Here is a 17,011-nt window from a genome sequence, read left to right on the forward strand (position 1 = left end):
CAGCTGCCCAGATGTGTGGGCGCTGGGGTGTGCCTGTGTGAGCAGGACGGTGCACATGCGCCCCCAGAGTGAGTATGAGCCCGTGAGTGACAGGAGGCATCGTGGGAGGGTCTTAGAACAAGCGGGAACGTGTGAGCGCGTGATCTCACACCAGTATGGGCGGTGCAGAGCAGCTGGGGCTCGGCTGGGCGTGGTGGCGCACGCTTGTAATCCCAGCATTCGGGAGGCTGAGACCGGAGGATCCGGGCTCCTGGCCAGCCTCAGCTACTTAGTGAGGCCCTCTGCAACTCAGTGAGACCCTGTTTCAAAATAAAGAATAAAAAGTAGGGCAGGGGGTGTATGTAGCTCAGAGGTTGAATGCCCCTGGGTTCCATCCCCAGTACTGCAAAAAGAAAGGAGTGAGCTCTGTGGGTAAGCTGGCTTTGGGGGACACTGGACTTGAACCCCATGACACTTGCAGCTAGGTCAGACATAGGTATCATCAGGGGTGAGAGAGTATAAAGACCCCCTTCCCACACCCCCACTTTGGCCCACGCTTTCCAGCACCCCTGGCTGATGGGTCAGGGGTGTCACGGGCTGGGCCTGCTCCTTCCTGCTCCTGTCCTTGCAGGCCTCCCACAGGGCGGGGCTGCCTGTCAGGTCAACTCACCCTGACCCCCCACCCCACCCCAGGGACAGGACTTGGCCCTGTCCAGTACAGCTTTCTTTTTTTGGAGGGAGGGTTTACTGGGATTTGAACCTAGGGGCATTCTACCTCCAAGCTATACCCCAAGCCCTATTTTTTGATTCTTTTATTTTGAAACAGGGTCTCGCTGAGTTGCAAAGGGCCTCAGTCAGTAGCTGAGGCTGGCCATGAACAGCGATCCTCCCATCTCAGCCTCCCGAATGCTGGGATTACAAGCGTGCACCACCATGCCAGGCTCCCTTTTGTTTTATTTTTTAATATTTATTTATTTATTTATTTATTTATTTATTTATTTGGTACTGAGGATGGAAGCCAGGGGCTTTCTACCTCTGGGCTATCCTCCCAGACCTATTTTATACTTTATTTGGAAACAGGGTCTCACTAAGTTGCTGAGAGCCTCACTAAGTAGCCGAGGCTGGCTTCGAACCTGTGCAATCCTCCTGTCTCAGCCTACCAAGCGCGGGGATTACAAGCGTGTGCCACCACGCCCGGTTCCTTTTGTTTTATTTTGATTGTGGTCTTGGAGATTGAACCCAGGGGGATTCTACCTCCGACTGGCATCCCCAGCTCTTTTTATTTTTTTTGTGTTGAATCAGGGTCTTGCTAGGTTGGTGAGAGTCTCCTGAAACTGTTGAGGCTGCCCTTAAACCTGTGATCATCTTGACTCAGCCTCGCAAGTACTGGGATTACAGCTGTGCACCACCATGGCCCACTAGGGCCCCCCACACACATACCTTTACCTTCTCCTCAGTGAGACCTAAACAAGAAATAACACTTCTAAAGCCGGGCATGGTGGTGCACACTTGTAATCCCAGCATTTGGGAGGCCGAGACAGGAGGATTACGTTTCAAAGACAGCCTCATCTCCTTAGTGAGGCCCTTTGCAACTCAGTGAGACCCTGTTTCAAAACAATAATAAGCTGGGCGTGGTGGCACATGCTTGTAATCCCAGTACTTGGGAGGCTGAGACAGGAGGATCGCAGAGGTTCAAAGCCAGCCTCAGCTACTTAGTGAGGCTCTCAGCAACTTAGTGAGACCCTATTTCCAAATAAAGTATAAAATAGGTCTGGGAGTATGGCCTGGGTAGAAAAGCCCCTCGGTTCCACCCCCAATACCCCCCAAAAAAAAGAATAAAAAATAGGTCTGGGGGTAGAGCTCAAAGGTAGAATGCCCCAGGGTTCCATCCCCAGTACCACAAAAAACAAACAAACAAACAAACAAACAAACAAAAAACAGAAATAACACTTGTACAGAGGTCAGCCACTGAGGCACAGGGTTTATCTGTTATAGCAGATGGTGCTATCTCAACTAAAAAGGCTTCTGATTGAAGTAACATGAGGTCCATGGCCCTGCCGAGCCCCACCCCCACCCCAAGCACCCCCATGGGTGCTGGGCCTGGAAGGGCAGCAGAAGGCTGGGAGTCACAGAGCTCCGGGGCCTGCCCTGGAGCCCTGGGTCCCTACACACATTCTACAAAGAACGTGCTATGGGGCTGGGGCCTCCCTGGCCAGTCCTCAAAGTGGGACCAATCTTCCCACTCCAGCCTTAGGCCCAGGTGTGCTCCGTCCTGGGCCACCTGAGGGTTGGGACTGGGGATCACGGGTGCCCGTGTATGATGCCACCGCCCCTCAGCTGGGGCTATTCTCGGGGGATGTGGGCAGCAGGCCGGCTGCCACCTGGTCCTGGTGCCACAGCTGTTCGGCGAGGCCATTGAGCACGTGGGCAACGTCGGCCAGCCCCGCCCGCCCGTCCAGCGTGCGCCCATCAGCCAGCCGCCGGCCGGGCACACTCTTCACCCGCAGCAGCGGCAGCTCCCACGTCTGCCGGAAGGCCGTGAGGTCGCGCTCGGGCACATCTGTATGCATGTACTGGTCAAATCTGGAGGCTGGTCAAGGAGGCCAGCCAGGCGCCTCTGCTCACCACCCCTGGGGCCCAGCCTCTGCCCTCCTCCCTAGAGCCCCACCCTGGGGGTCTGGGTAGCCCCTGTGGCACCCTTCAAGGAAAAGCCCCTGGGCTGGACCTCACAGCCGGGCAGAGGCAGGGTCCCTGACGCCCATGCTCTGTGCCAGAAGCCCCAGAGGCCATCCAAAGGATACTTGGAGCCAATGATCATCTTGACGACGCCAGAGGTCTCGCCTGCTACGCGGGCCAGCTGTCCCGGCAGGTCTTCAAAGGACGAACGGTCGGTGAAGGAGAAGAGGAAGAGGAAGGCATCCGTGTTCTCCTTGCAAGCCTAGGGACGGAGACTCTGGCTCAGGGCGCAAGCCCCGTGACCATGGGGTCACAGTCCCAGAGGACCAGAATGCTCTAATTGGCTGCAGGGTCCTGAGAAGAATCAGTAACAATCCCTCTGTTCACAGATTAGGAAACTGAGGCCCACCGCAGAGTGGCTGGTCCTGGGGCAGAGCCAAGCAGGGACCACGCATCCTCAGTTTCAGCTCAGAGCTCTCTGTCCAGGGAACCGGGCTCCGGCTAACGAGGAGGGCCCAGGACTGTACCAGAAAAGAACTCTGAGAAGCAGCCCATCCCGGAGCCCCGGGCCCAGCCACCTGCTCACCGGCAGCATGTGGTCAAATTTTTTGAGCGCAGACTCCCCGCAGTCCCAGAACTCGAAGCGGAACATGACAACCCGGTCGCTGGTCTGCAGCTTCGCTGGCCAAAATACCACGGTTGTCTGGATGCCTGGGGAGGGTGGGGATCCGCCGTTCAGCATGGGAGAAGTGGAGGCGGAGGGGGACGGGGAGCAGGAAGGAATAGGAAGAAGAGATACACCCTTGTCCTGCTGGTCACCAGTCTGACCCAGAAGGCACAGCCCCCGACCGGGGAGAATTCTGTCTCATGGGAGACACAGACACTGGCCCTGAAAGAGCCAGGAAAACGCAGTCCTCACCATTACTGTTTGTGCAGAGACCCAAAGGCCCCGGGACAAAGGGATGTCACACAGGTAGATGCATGGGGTCCAGCGCGCAGAAACAAGACAGGAAGGTTAGCGTTTCCCGAGCAGCTGCCACGTGCCAGGCCCATGAACACCTCTAGCGCCAACCCCATGGAGTTGGGACTATTATTCCCTTGAACAAAGGAGCCAGCGTGGGCTCAGAGATGAAATGACTCCAGGTCACAGAGGGAGCGATGGGGTTGGGCATAAACGCCGGCTTGCGGGTTCGAGGGCGAGGGTTTTTCCCCATCCCAGGGAAGGCCTCCAAGGATGGGCAGAAGGTGGGACCGGCTCACCGGTGGTCTCGTGGTGTACCACAGGCACCTCCAGGCCAGCCAGCTTGGCCACCAGCGCCGTCTTGCCCACACCGCTCTTCCCAGACACAAAGATCTTGTAGCTGGCAGTGTCGATGGCCACGGATGGGGGCAGCACCGGCCGCTCGAGCAGCCCTGGGGGCGGGAAGGGGGTCGGGTAGGGTCAGGGAGGCAGTTCTGCGCTTGGACCCTCAAACCCTGGGATGGGTTCTTGAAAGATAACCAACTATCCATGGTTCTGCGTACTAGTTCCAATTTACAGAGGCCTGGGATACACAGAAGCAGCCTAAATTCTTTTTTTTTTTTTTTTTTTTTGGCGGGTCTGGGGATGGAACCCAGGGGCATTTGACCTCTGAGCTACACCCCCTGCCCTATTTTATATTCTTTATTTTGAAACAGGGTCTCACTGAGTTGCAGAGGGCCTCACTAGGTAGCTGAGGCTGTCCGTAACCAGGATCCTTCGGTCTCAGCCTCCCAAATGCTGGGATTACAAGCGTGCGCCACCACGCCCGGCTCCTAAATTCTTATAATTGGTGACACTCTTTTTTTTTTTTTTTTTTTGTACTAGGGATTGAGCCCAGAAGCATTCAACTTCCAAGCCACACCCCCACCCCTTTTTATTTTTTTAAAATTTGAACCAGGATCATCTTAAATTGCTGAGGGTCCTGCTGACCTCGAATATATGATCCTCCTGTCTCAGCCTTCCAAGTTCCCAGGTACTGGGATTACTGATGTGTCATTGATACTTTTTTTTTTGTGTGTGTGTGTGTGTGTGTGTGTGTGTGTGTGTGTGGTACTGGGGATTAAACCCAAAGGTATTCTACCTTCGAGCTACACCCTCAGCCCGATTTTCTTTTTCTTTCTTTCTTTCTTTCTTTCTTCCTTCCTTCCTTCTTTCCTTTCTTTTTTTTTTTTTTTTTGGTGGTACTGGGGGGTGGAACCCAGGGGCTTTCCTACCTTCAGGTTATACTCCCAGACCTAATTTATACTTTATTTGGAAACAAGGCCTCACTAAGTTGCTGAGAGCCTCACTAAGTATCTGAGGCTGGCTTTGAACCTGTGCAATCTTCCTGTCTCAGCCTCCGGAGCGCTGGGATTACAAATTTGCGCCACCACGCCCGGCTGCAATTTTCTTATTTGTAAACAGGGTCTTACTAGGTTGATGAGAGTCTCACTACTTGCTGAAGCTGTCATCAAACCTGGGATTCTCCTGGCTTATCCTCCCTTGCACCACCAAGCCCGGCTCATAGATACTTATTATCTGCTGGTCTTGACCTTTCTGGAGGGGCCTGAATGACAGACTCAGGTGTGCACACCCAGCTGTTAATCCCCCAAATACCTGCTGGTAAATAAAATACTACAAGGATTCAAAGTCATTGCTGCCAAGCCGGGCGTGTAGGCGCACGCTTGTCATCCCAGCATTCGGGAGGCTGAGACCAGAGGATCACGGTTCGCAGACAGCCTCAGCTACTTAGTGAGGCCCTCTGCAACTCAGTGAGACCCGGTTTCAAAATAAAGATTAAAAAATAAGGCAGGAGGTGTAGCTCGGAGGTAGAATGTCTCTGGGTTCCACCCCAGACCCGCAAAAATAAAAAAAACATTCATTGCTGTCTCTCCTCAAAGTTCTGACTGCTCGATACTGTGTATGACATAGATAATAAGGTTGCTAGGCTCTCTGTAATTCCAAGAAAACTGGTTTTACTTTGACGCAACTCTCTCACACAACCAACTGATGACATAATACCTTTTTGTTTTGTTTTGTGCAGTGCTGGCGATGGAACCCCAGGGATTCTACCTCTGAGCTACACCCCCAGCCCCATTTTATATTCTTTATTTTGAAACAGGGTCTCACCGAGTTGCAGAGGGCCTCACTAAGTATCTGTGGCTGGTCACGAACTGCGATCCTCCGGTCTCAGCCTCCCAAGACCTAGGATGACAAGCGCGCACCACCACGCTTGGCGTAACTGACATAATAAATTCAGTACTCTAGGCACGGAGGCACACACCTGTAATCCCAATACTTGGGAGGATGAGGTAGATGGGAAGATCGCAGGTTTGAGGCCAGCCTCAGCGACTTAGCGAGACCCTGCTTCAAAATAAAAAAATAAGAAGGGGCTGGCGTTGTATCTCGGAGGTAGAATGCTCTCAAGTTCAAACCTCAGCACCAAAAAAAAACAACAACAAAAAAGTGGGTCGATAATAAACCCTGATTCGTTGGCTCTCGTTAGTAACAAACGACTCGGCACAACTGTCAGTGTGTGAGGTTCCTAAGACTTTACCAAGAAGTCTCACTTGGAAACACTAAGAGTTTAGAGCCAAAAATCTCAGAGAACCTAGTTCTAAAATTCTTAGTCTCATTTGGGTTTGGTGGCTCATGCTTGTAATCCCAGTACTTGGGAGGCTGAGACAGGAAGATCACGGTTCGAGGCCAGCCTCAGCTACTTAGAGGCCCTGCACAACTGTGAGACCCTGTTTCAAAATAAAGAATAAAAAATAAGGCTGGGTGTGTAGGTTGGAGGTAGAATGAAATGCCTTCCCTGGGTTCCATCCCCAGTAATGAGGGAAAAAAAAAAAAAAAGAAAAAGAAAGATAAAACCCCTGGTCTATGGACCAGCATCTCCCTGGGGGAACTGATTACAAATGCAAGATCTCAGCTCTCCAGACCCATGGTACCAAAATCTGCATCTTAAAGGGACCCCAGCAAGAGGCTCTGCCAGGAACACTGGGCTCTGTGAGCTGGGCGCCACCACCAAAGAACATCCAGTTCCTTTTTTTTTTTTTGCGGTACTGGGGATGGAACCCAAAGACATTCTACCTCCAAGGGTACACTCCCCCCTATTTTTTATTATTTATTTTGAAACTGGGTCTCACTGAGTTGCAAAGGGCCTCACTAAGTAGTAGCCGAGGCTGGCTGTGAACCGTGATCCTCCAGTCTCAGCCTCCCAAATGCTGGGATTGCTGGGATTACAGACCTGCGCCACCAAGCCTGGCTCAGTAAGTTTTTTTTTTTTTTTTTTTTTTTTTTTTTTTTTTTTTTTTTTTTGTGGTACTGGGGATGGAACTCAAGTGCTTTTTACCTCCATGCTACACCTCCAGACTATATATATATATATATATATATATATGTATATATATACTTTTTTTTTTTTTTTTGGTGGTACTGGGGTTCCTGGAAACCCTTCTACCTCCGGGATACATTCCCAGACCTATTTTTTATACTTTTTTTTATACTTTTTTTATTTGGAAACAGTCTCTTAAACCAGGGTGGCTGGCTTCGAACCTGCTGGATCCTCCTGTCTCCACCTACCAAGCGCGGGGATTACAAGCGTGCGCCACCACGCCCGGCCAGACCTATTTTATATTTGGAAACAGGGTCTCACTAAGTTGCAAAGGGCCTCACTAAACTGCTGAGGCTGGCTTCGAACCTCCGATCCTCCTGTCTCAGCCTCCCAAGCGCTGGGATGACAAGCCTGCGCCACCACGCCCTGCTTCCCAATAACTTTTTAAAAATCGGATATATAAAGTGTTTTCATGGATACTATTGTGTTCTAGTCTCCCCCACACACCAGCTTTCGGCCACAGGAAAATGGAAGCGAAAGGGTGCCAGGCCCCTGAGCCCGCAGGTCAGCCAGGCCTGGCCTCCTTCCTCCTGGGGAGCACCGGTATCTTTCCTCTCCCAGGCAGCAGGGCGTGGAAGAGGCGCACCTCGCCCACCAGGGCAAGTTCTCGGTTAAACAGGAGGCCACCGTGCGAAGCGCCCAGCAGAGGGCGGGGCGCCGGCCAGGGCTCCCTCACCCGCACCCCTGGTCCTGCAGTGGTTGGCAGGGTTTCGGCTGTTTCCATGTCCCTGGCTCTGTTGATGGAATCTGGGGGTGGGGTCCAGGGAGAGGGCCTCCAGAAGTCCCCAAGGCTGAGGAGTGCAGCGCCCTGGCCGCCCTGCTCCCCGCAACCCGCACCCCCCCCCCCCCAGCAACAGGCGGCCCTGTCCTCCCCGGGGACTGAGAAGGAGAGAGGATGGGCGCTGGGCGGGGACTTACCAAACACCCTCCTGCGGTTCTTGTGCAGGATGCAGGCCAAGTACTCCTTGCCCTCGGTGGTCTCGTGCCAGTCTGGGACAATCACAGAACCGTGCGCGGCAGGTTTGGCCATGGTGGGCGTGCCAACGGGGGAGAAGGTAGGATGCTGAGGGTAGGGCGGAGGAGGGGTAACTCTTACTCAACTGTGACTCCCCGGCGGAGCCTCAGCCCCGCACCAGAAAATGCGATTCCATAGCCCCGTGCTCCCTATTGCTGCCTGAGGACAGTCCTCCGTTATTGCCCTGGGAGGGTATTTACACAACCCTTCTCCCCCTTATCACCTCCGGGGGGGGGGCGGTCACACAGTCCTGCCTTTTCTCTGTCTCCTTGATTCCGACTCCCGGGGCCACACCACCATCTCCCGCAAGCCGGGTACAGTGGAGACGGTCCCTTTAAAAGCCCGCGGCGCACTCCCGCCTCCGAGGCTGCGCGACCTGCTTCCGCCAGGCCCGCGGCGCATGCGCCCGGCTGTTGCTATGGAGACGCAGGGCGGGGGGCGGGGCTGAGCCCGGTCTCTGGGTAATGTCTGCACCTAGCACCTAGAGGAGGCAAGCAGACGGGACTTTCTATTCTCGGCGGTGGTTCCTCTCTCTCGCCATTCAGTCCTAGCCCACCCTCCCCCCCAATAATTTTTTTTTTTAAATCAGATCCCATCTCCTGAAGCTTCGCACTCCTCCCTGTGTCTCAGCTTCCTCTTCTATAAAGTGGACGTAAAAAACTTTTTCGTATTTCGTAGAGTTCTTTACAACAGTGCCTGGCCCATAGCAGCGCTTCCATAAGTTTAGTTATCGTTGCTATTAATATTATTGCTCCATTAGTCGGGCGTGGTGGAGCACGCTTGTAATCCCAGTACTTGGGAGGCTGAGACAGGAGGATCGCGGTTTGTGGACAGCCCCAGCTACTTAGTGAGGCCTTCCGCAATTTAGTGAGACCCTGTTTCAAAATAAAGAACAAAAAATAGGACTAGGAATGTAGCTCGGAGGTAGAGTGCCCCTGGGTTCCATCCCCAGGAACACACACACACACATTGTATATATGTAATTACTCCATTAATCCTGCTCAGTGGACCTTGAAAAGTTAAACCTCTGGCTTCACAGATGAGAGAGGTCAAGGGACTTGCAGGAAGTCTGTGTGTGTGTGTGTGTGTGTGTGTGTGTGTGTGTGTGTGTGTGTGCGCGCGCGCGCGCGCGTGTAAGGGGCGTGGTCTGGGGATGGAATTTAGGGGCATTGGACCTCAGAGCTACACCCCCTGCCCTATTTTGTATTATTTATTTTGAAACGGGGCCTTGGTAAGTAGCTGAGGGTGTCCGTGATCCTCCAGTCTCAGCCTCCGGAATGCCGGGATTACAAGCGTGTGCCACCATGCCAGGCTAGGAAGCCTTAAACAAACAAAACAAAAACAAAAAACAAAACAAAACAAAAAAAAAAACCTAAAAAACCAAAGCCAGGCGTGGTGGCGCACACATTCGGGAGGCTGAGACAGGAGGATGGCGCAGGTTCGAAGCCAGCCTCAGCTACTTAGGCCCTTTGCAACTCAGTGAGACCGTTTCAAAATAAACAATAAAAAATAGGGCAGGGGATCTCGCTCAGATGAGACTGCCCCTGGGTTCGGTCCCCAGTACTGCCAAAAACAAAACAAAACAAACAACAACAACAACAAAAAAAAACGAGCCAGAGCCCAGTAGTTGGGAGGCTGACAAGAGAATTTCAGGTTTGAGGCCAGCCTTAGCAAGACCTTCAGTAACTTAGCAAGACCCTGTTTTAAAATAAATAAATAGCCGGGCGTGGTGGCGCACACTTGTAATCCCCCCCCCCCCCCCCCCCCCCCCCCCCCCGCTTGGGAGGCGGAGACAGGAGGATCGCGCAGGTTCGAAGCCAGACTCGCTGGTTTAAGAGACCCTGTTTCCAAATAAAAATATAAAATGGGTCTGGGAGTGTAGCCTGGAGGTAGAAGGGTTTCCAGGAACCCCAGTACCACCAAAATAAATAATAAATAAATAAATAAATAAATAAATGGGAGGGGTTGTAGCTCAAAGGAGGAAAGCCTCTGGATTCAACCCCCAGTTAAAAAAAAAGAAAAAAAACCCAGAGGCTCCCTGGATTGTCATCCATTCCTTTACTGATTCACGTATCCTTTTCATTCAACAAGTTAGAGCACTTTCTGTGTGTCCAGGCGTTCGGAGATCCTGGCATTAGTGAGCAGACAACTCCTGCCCTTCGGGTGGACTGTTCAGCCCCAGACCCTGAGCGCCTCTCCACTAGTCCAGCTGTGGGATCCTCCAGGGCTGGGGGTGCAGCTCACGGGCCCTGGTTTCCATCGCCAGTACTGAAACAAAAGAAATTCAGAAGGCGGGTGTTCAGTAAACGCCCTTTAGCCGGGCGGAGCACAGCAGGCCCCTGTGAGAGGTGCTTATTACATTTAGTTTTTACCAGTACTTTTCTGCAGTGCCTTCAAGTTGGACAAGTCACTCTTTCCTAAGGAATAACTAAAGCCAGACAGTGGGGCTTTTCAGGAGTTACTTCAGTTAATTGTGTAAACGTGAAATTCGGTGTAAATGGTATCAGCCCTCTTTCCTTTTACAGATGGAGAAACTCAGAGATGAAACATGACTAGCCTGAGGTCATGCCGCACAGCTAGCCAGTGGAAAGACTTGACTCAGAACCCAGGGTTACCTGACTCTAAAAGTATATATCTGTTGTGCCAGATTGGTTTTTGTGTTTTCAAAGCTTCACCCCCAGCGGGGAGGAGGGCTGTTCTTGGGGAGCTAAGGCAGCCAGAGGCCACAAACCCACAGTTTGAGGCCCATTATGTCCAAGGGGTGGGTGAGGAAGGGATGAGGATTTGCAAGACGGGATGCTTTCTCTCAACTTGCTTACACAGTAGCCAGACAGAAGTACAAGACGACCATTCCTAGGCGATTCTAGATGGAATCTCTTTGTTCGTCTGCCTGGCTCAAATGGCTCCCCTTCCTGCAGCTCTTATGTCATCCGCCCAGAGCCAGGGTTATTTGCAGCTGTGTGGAGCTCTCTTCAGGGGCCCAGAACCCTCCAGCGTGGGGCTCAGATCTGAATCATCTTTGGGTTTCCGGACCCCGTGTCCAGCCATGCCCTGGCTTGGCTTCTGTGAAGCCCAGAACGGGTATAAGAAATCAAAGCCACCCGGCAGAGTAGCTTGCCAGTTAATGGGGAGGCTGGATAAGGTATCACATCCTTGCTGGGCATGGTGATGCCAGTACTGTAATCCCAGTACTTGGGGGGCCGAGACAGGAGGATCACAAGTTTGAGAACAAACTCAGCAACTGAGCCCAAGAGACGCCCTCAGAGATTTAGCAAGACTGTTTCAAAATAAAAAATAGGCCAGCGCTATTGAGGCCTCCGAGGCTGGGATTGGAGCCTGCCGAGGGGTTAGGCTAGTGCTGGGGCCGGCGAGGCCGGGATTGGAGCCTTCCATGAGGCAAGGCCGATGCTGGGGCCTCCGAGGCCGGGATCAGAGCCTGCTGAGGGGTTAGGCTGGTGCCGGGGCCAGCATCGGAGCCTTCTGTGAGGCAAGGCCGCTATTGAGGTCTCTGAGGCCAGGATTGGAGCCTGCTGAGGGGTTAGGCCGGTGCTGGGGCCTCCAAGGCCGGGATCAGAGCCTGCCAAGGGGTCAGGCCGGTGCCAGGGCCAGCATAGCCGGGATCGGAACCTGCCGAGGGGTCAGGCCGGTGCCAGGGCCAGCGTGGCTGGGATCGGAGCCTGCCATGAGGCAAGGCCGGTGCTGGGGCCTCCAAGGCCAGGATCAGAGCCTGCTGAGGGGTTAGGCCGGTGCTGGGGCCAGCGGCCGGCATCGGAGCCTTCCGTGAGGCAAGGCTGCTATTGAGGCCTCCGAGGCCAGGATCGGAGCCTGCCGAGGGGTTAGGCCAGTGCTGGAGCTAGCGAGGCCAGGATCGGAGCCTGCTGTGAGGCAAGGCCAGTGCTGGGGCCTCCAAGGCTGGGATCAGAGCCTGCCGAGGGGTCAGACCGGTGCCAGGGCCAGCATGGCCGGGATCGGAACCTGCCGAGGGGTCAGGCCGGTGCCAGGGCCAGCGTGGCTGGGATCGGAGCCTGCCGTGAGGCAAGGCCGGTGCTGGGGCCTCTGAGGCTGGGATCGGAGCCAGCTGAGGGGTTAGGCCAGTGTCAGGGCCAGCGAGATCAGAATCGGGGCCTCCCATGAGGCAAGGCCGCTGCTTGAGCCATTGAGGTCTGGATCAGTCCACTGGGTAGCCAGGCCACTACTGGGGCCGTCAAGAGTGGGATCGGTATTTGCAACACGGCATGCACAGAGAAATATCGCAGAAAATTAAAACCAGATGCTTCCCCTAATCAGCAATAACCAGGAGGAAAGGGGCAACAGGAAGTGGTCGAGCTATAGAAAGGGCCAAATAGTGAAGCAATTAAGGTGACCAATTAGAGGGTATGGAATAAGGGATGTTGGAGCCTCTTTAAAAAGCAGGAGGTACATAAACACATGTATCAAAGTTAATCACCAAACAAGCATGGGATCGAGGGAGGGGGAGGGAATGGGATGGGGACTGGATGAGGGCTAATTGGATGATGTGTGCTTGTATATCCTCTCAAGTCTTGTGTTCCAATGTGATGTATGATTACCATGCACCAATAAAAATAAATTTAAAAAAATAAAGTTATACAGAAATTAAAAAAAAAAAATAGGCCAGGCATGGTGGCACATGCCTGTTATCCCAGGACTTGGGAGGCTGAAATAAGTCGCAGGTTTGAGACCAGCCTCAGCAGTTTATCAAGACTCTCAGCAACCTAGTGAAACCGTTTCAGAATAATAAATTTAAAAAGGCTGGGTGTACAGCTGGGAGGTAGAATGACTGTGGGTTCAATCCCCAGTACCATAAAAAATTAAACAAATAAGTAAAAAGGGCTGGGAGTGTAGCTCGGAAGTAGAATGCTCCTGGGTTCAATTTGCAGCACATGCGTGTGTGTGGGTGTACACACACACACACACACACACACACACACACTCAAATCCTCTTTTGCACAGACAGGGAGGCTGATAGTCAGAAAACCAGTGGCCAAAGGGCTAGGGCTTCATTCTGAACTGCGCACAGCCCGAACCTCACTCGAGGAGTGAAACATGGATTCTCAGCCTCCAAGCTGGGAGCTTCTGCTTCGGGGGCCTGGCTGGTGTCTGTTAGCCTGCTTTTTAATATTTATTTATTATGCTAGAGACTAAACCCAGGGGTATTCTTTTTGAAAATGTATTATGGTATTAGGGATTAAATTTAGGGGCATTCTACCTCCAAGCTATACCCACAGCCTGACTTTATTTATTTATTATTTATTTATTTATTTAGCATTACTGGGGATGGAACCCAGGGGCATTCTACCTCTGAACTACATCCCCAGCCCTGTTTTTTATTCTTTATTTTATTTATTTATTTATTGGTGGCACTGGGATTCCTGGAAACCCCTCTTGCTACAGCATCTCACGCAGACCTTGAGAAAGCTCGGTCAGGGGACCCGCAAGGCGTAGATCCCCCATGAAGTATGTCTAGCATTTCCTTCTTCAAAAAATTATTTTAGGATTATTTGGATCAATATGTATAATTGGAATTTTATGTATAAGCATTATAACTAACACTGATGGGCAGCGGCTTGTGAGAGACTCAGGCAGCAAAGACTCTTTTTCCCAAGGATAAAGTTTGGGCCAAAGATTAAGTTCAAACTGACCTTAGTTTGGGCCACTGTATAAGATTAAGTTCAAGCTGGCCTTGCGGTGAGACAAGCATACTTTCTATGATTACTTAAATGCCTGGCACCCTGCCCTGAATAAAAGACTTTTTCTGTCCTTGAAGTTCCTGTTTGCATGACTATAAAGATGGCAACAAATCCTGAAAGGAGAGAAGGAAGAGAGAAGCTGGAGACGCTTCCATCAGAACAAAGCTGGAGAAGCTGCCGTCTGGTCCCGTGTGTCAGCGTCTCTCTCACGACCTCGACTCTCCTCTTACCAGCACACGAACCTCGACTTGCTAGGGCTGGAGCCCGGCACCTTCTACCTCTGGGCTATACTCCCAGACCTATTTTATATTTTTATTTGGAAACAGGGTCTCTTAAGCCAGCGCGGCTGGCTTCGAACCTGTGTGATCCTCCTGTCTCCGCCTCCCAAGCGCGGGGATTACAAGCGTGTGCCACCACACCCATCCTTATTCTTTATATTGAAACAGGGTCTCACTGAGTTGCAAAGGGCCTAAGTAGATGAGGCTGTCTTCGAATGGTGATTCTCCTGTCTCAGCCTCCCAAATGCTGGGATTACAAGTGTGTGCTATTATATCCAATTCCTATTTTTTATTCTTTATTATAAAATAGGGTCTCACTGAGTTGCAAAGAGCCTCATTAAGTAGCTGAGGCTGTTCACAAACCATGATCCTCCTGTCTCAGCCTCCCAAATACTAGGATTACAAGTGTGCACCACCACGCCTGACTTTTATTTAGAAATAGTGTCTCAATAGCCAGGTGTGGGGGCGCATGCTTGTAATCCTAGCACTTGGGAGGCTGAGACAGGAGGATTGTGTAGGTTTGAAGCCAGCCTCAGCTACTTAGTGAGGCTCTCAGCAATTTAGTAAGACCCTGTTTCCAAATAAAATAGGTCTGGGAGTATAGCTCGGGGTAGAAAGCCCCTGGATTTCCTCCCTAGTACCACACACACACAAAAAAAAAAAAAAAGAAAGTAAAGAAATAGTGTCTCAGAGGCATTCTACCACTCAGCTATACCCCCAAGCCTATTTTATTTTTAAGTTTGAAACAGTGTCTCACTATTGTGGAGGGCTCACTAAATTGCTAAGGCTGTCTTCAAACTGGCAATCTTCCTGTCTCAGCCTCCCAAGTACTGGAATTACAGGCGTGCAGCACCACGCCTGGCTGGGAGCATCTATTTGTTGAATGCAGGGATGAGGGCCAGCCAGACACCAATTCCTCCACTCCAGGGCCAGTTAGCCACCAGGGCGTAGAGATTTTCTCCCTATAGAGTGTGTGTTACTAGTACATTCTACTTGTGAACAACACCTTAGCCCAATTTTTTTTTTTTTTTTTTTTGTGGTACTGGTGGAATCTAGGGACTTTTCTACCTCCGGGCTATACTCCCAGACCTATTATATGCTTTATTTGGAAACAGGGTCTCACTAAGTTGCTGAGAGCCTCACCAAGTAGCTGAGGCTGGCTTCGAACCTTTGCGATCCTCCTGTCTTGCCCTCCCAAGTGTGGGGATTACAAGCGTGTGTCACCACGCCCGGCCTACATTTTTTTTTTTTTTCTTATTTTGAAACAGGTTCTCACTAAATTGTGGAGGGCCCACATTGCCGAGGCTGACTTTGAACCTGTGATCTTTCTGTTTCAGCCTCCCAAGTATTGGGATTATAAGACCGCCCTGCCACGTGGACCCGGGTGCTATACTTTGGTTTTGGTGGTGCTAGAATTGAATGCAGAGCCCCAGGGCATGCTAGGTAAGCACTCTACTCCAAGCACTGGTGATGTCTTCTTCCCGTTGCAGACACGGTTCCTAAACCCTACCTCTCTTTTCCCCCTCTCCAGCTCCGCCCTGTCCACTCCAGTCACAGTGACCTCAAGGTTACAGAGGGGCCTGTCACTGAGCCTCAGACCTCTGTGCCCTCCCATAGGCTGCTCCCTACATGGGAACACTTGTCCTGCCTCCTCCGGTACTGTCCCCATCCCTCCCTTCTGTGTCCCAGACACTTTACCTGAATTATCTTCCTGATTAGAGCTATAACTCATTTTTACCATCATAGACATAGGTATTTAAGAAACAAACTTCCAGGCCAGGACTGTGTGTAGCTCAATGGAAGAGTGTGTGCTTGTCATGAGCAAGGCCTTGGGTTCCAACCCCAGTACCGCAAACAAAAGAGAACAAAATTAGCCAGGTGTGGTAACATGCACCTGCAATCCTGGCTACTTGGGAGGCTGAGGCAGGAGGATCACAAGTTTGAGGTCAGCCTGGGTAATTTAGTAAGATGCCATTTTAAAATAAAAAATGAAATAAGCCAGGCGGATGTGGTGGTGCACGCTTGTAATCCCAGTACTTGGGAGACTGAGTCAGGAGGATCACGGGTTCTTAGTCAGCCTCAGCTACCTAGTGAGTCCTCTGGAACTTATTGAGACACTATTTCAAAATAAGGAATTTTAAAAATAGGGCTGAGGATATAGCTTGGAGATAAAACACCCCTGGGTTCAAGCCCCAGCTATGCAAAAAATAATTTATTTGCTGGGCATGGTGGCGTACGCTTGTAATCCCAGCATTCAGGAGGCTGAGACAGGAGGATCATGGTTTGCGGACAGTCTCAGGTACTTAGTGAGGCCCTTTGCAACTTAGTGAGGCCCTGTTTCAAAATAAAGAATAATAAAAAAAAATAGGGCAGAGAGTGTAGCTCAGTGGCCGAATGCCCCTGGGTTCCATCCCCAGACCTGCAAAATAAATATATAAATAAAATAAAACAGGGCTAGGGTTGTAGCTCAGAGATAGAATGCCCCTGGGTTCAATCTTTGATTCCCACCCCAAAATAAACAAATTTAAAACAAAAGAAAAAACTATAAATTATTATTTTTTTAATTGTGCTATTGGGAGCCGGGCGTGGTGGTGCATGCTTGTAATCCCCGCGCTTGGGAGGCTGAGACAGGAGGATCGCACAGGTTCGGAGCCAGCCTTGGCTACTAGGGGAGGCTCGCAGCAACTTAGTGAGAGCCTGTTTCCAAATAAAGTATAAAAGGTCTAGGAGTGTAGCCTGGAGGTGGAAAAGCCCCTGGGTTCCACCCCCAGTACCACACACAACAACAACATCACCTGCAAGGCGAGGCAGGCAGGGGCGCTCTCTCCTCAGATGCCTCTTCTCCTGGGAGGACTCTCCACCATCCTGGCTGGGTTAGCGACTGCGGAGGTATTCGCTTCCTTCTCGTGGTGTGGATTCTGGCCATTAGTTTTTCTCTATATTTAAGGGGATGACCTC

At 51.5% G+C, this 17,011-nt stretch overlaps 1 protein-coding gene across 1 annotated transcript; it reads right to left on the reverse strand.

The window, feature by feature from the left end:
* Positions 1-2,312: 2,312 nt before the first annotated feature.
* Positions 2,313-8,082, reverse strand: CPLANE2 (ciliogenesis and planar polarity effector complex subunit 2; the record flags this gene model as incomplete). The annotated part of the gene is made up of 5 exons (XM_080691250.1): positions 2,313-2,562; positions 2,781-2,917; positions 3,242-3,366; positions 3,916-4,068; positions 7,971-8,082. The coding sequence occupies 5 exons, from the start codon at positions 8,080-8,082 to the stop codon at positions 2,313-2,315; spliced, it is 777 nt and encodes a 258-aa protein (XP_080547376.1).
* Positions 8,083-17,011: the final 8,929 nt, after the last annotated feature.

Source organism: Muscardinus avellanarius (genome assembly GCF_963383645.1).
Source record: "Muscardinus avellanarius genome assembly, chromosome: 3".
Classification (NCBI taxonomy): Eukaryota; Metazoa; Chordata; class Mammalia; order Rodentia; family Gliridae; genus Muscardinus; species Muscardinus avellanarius.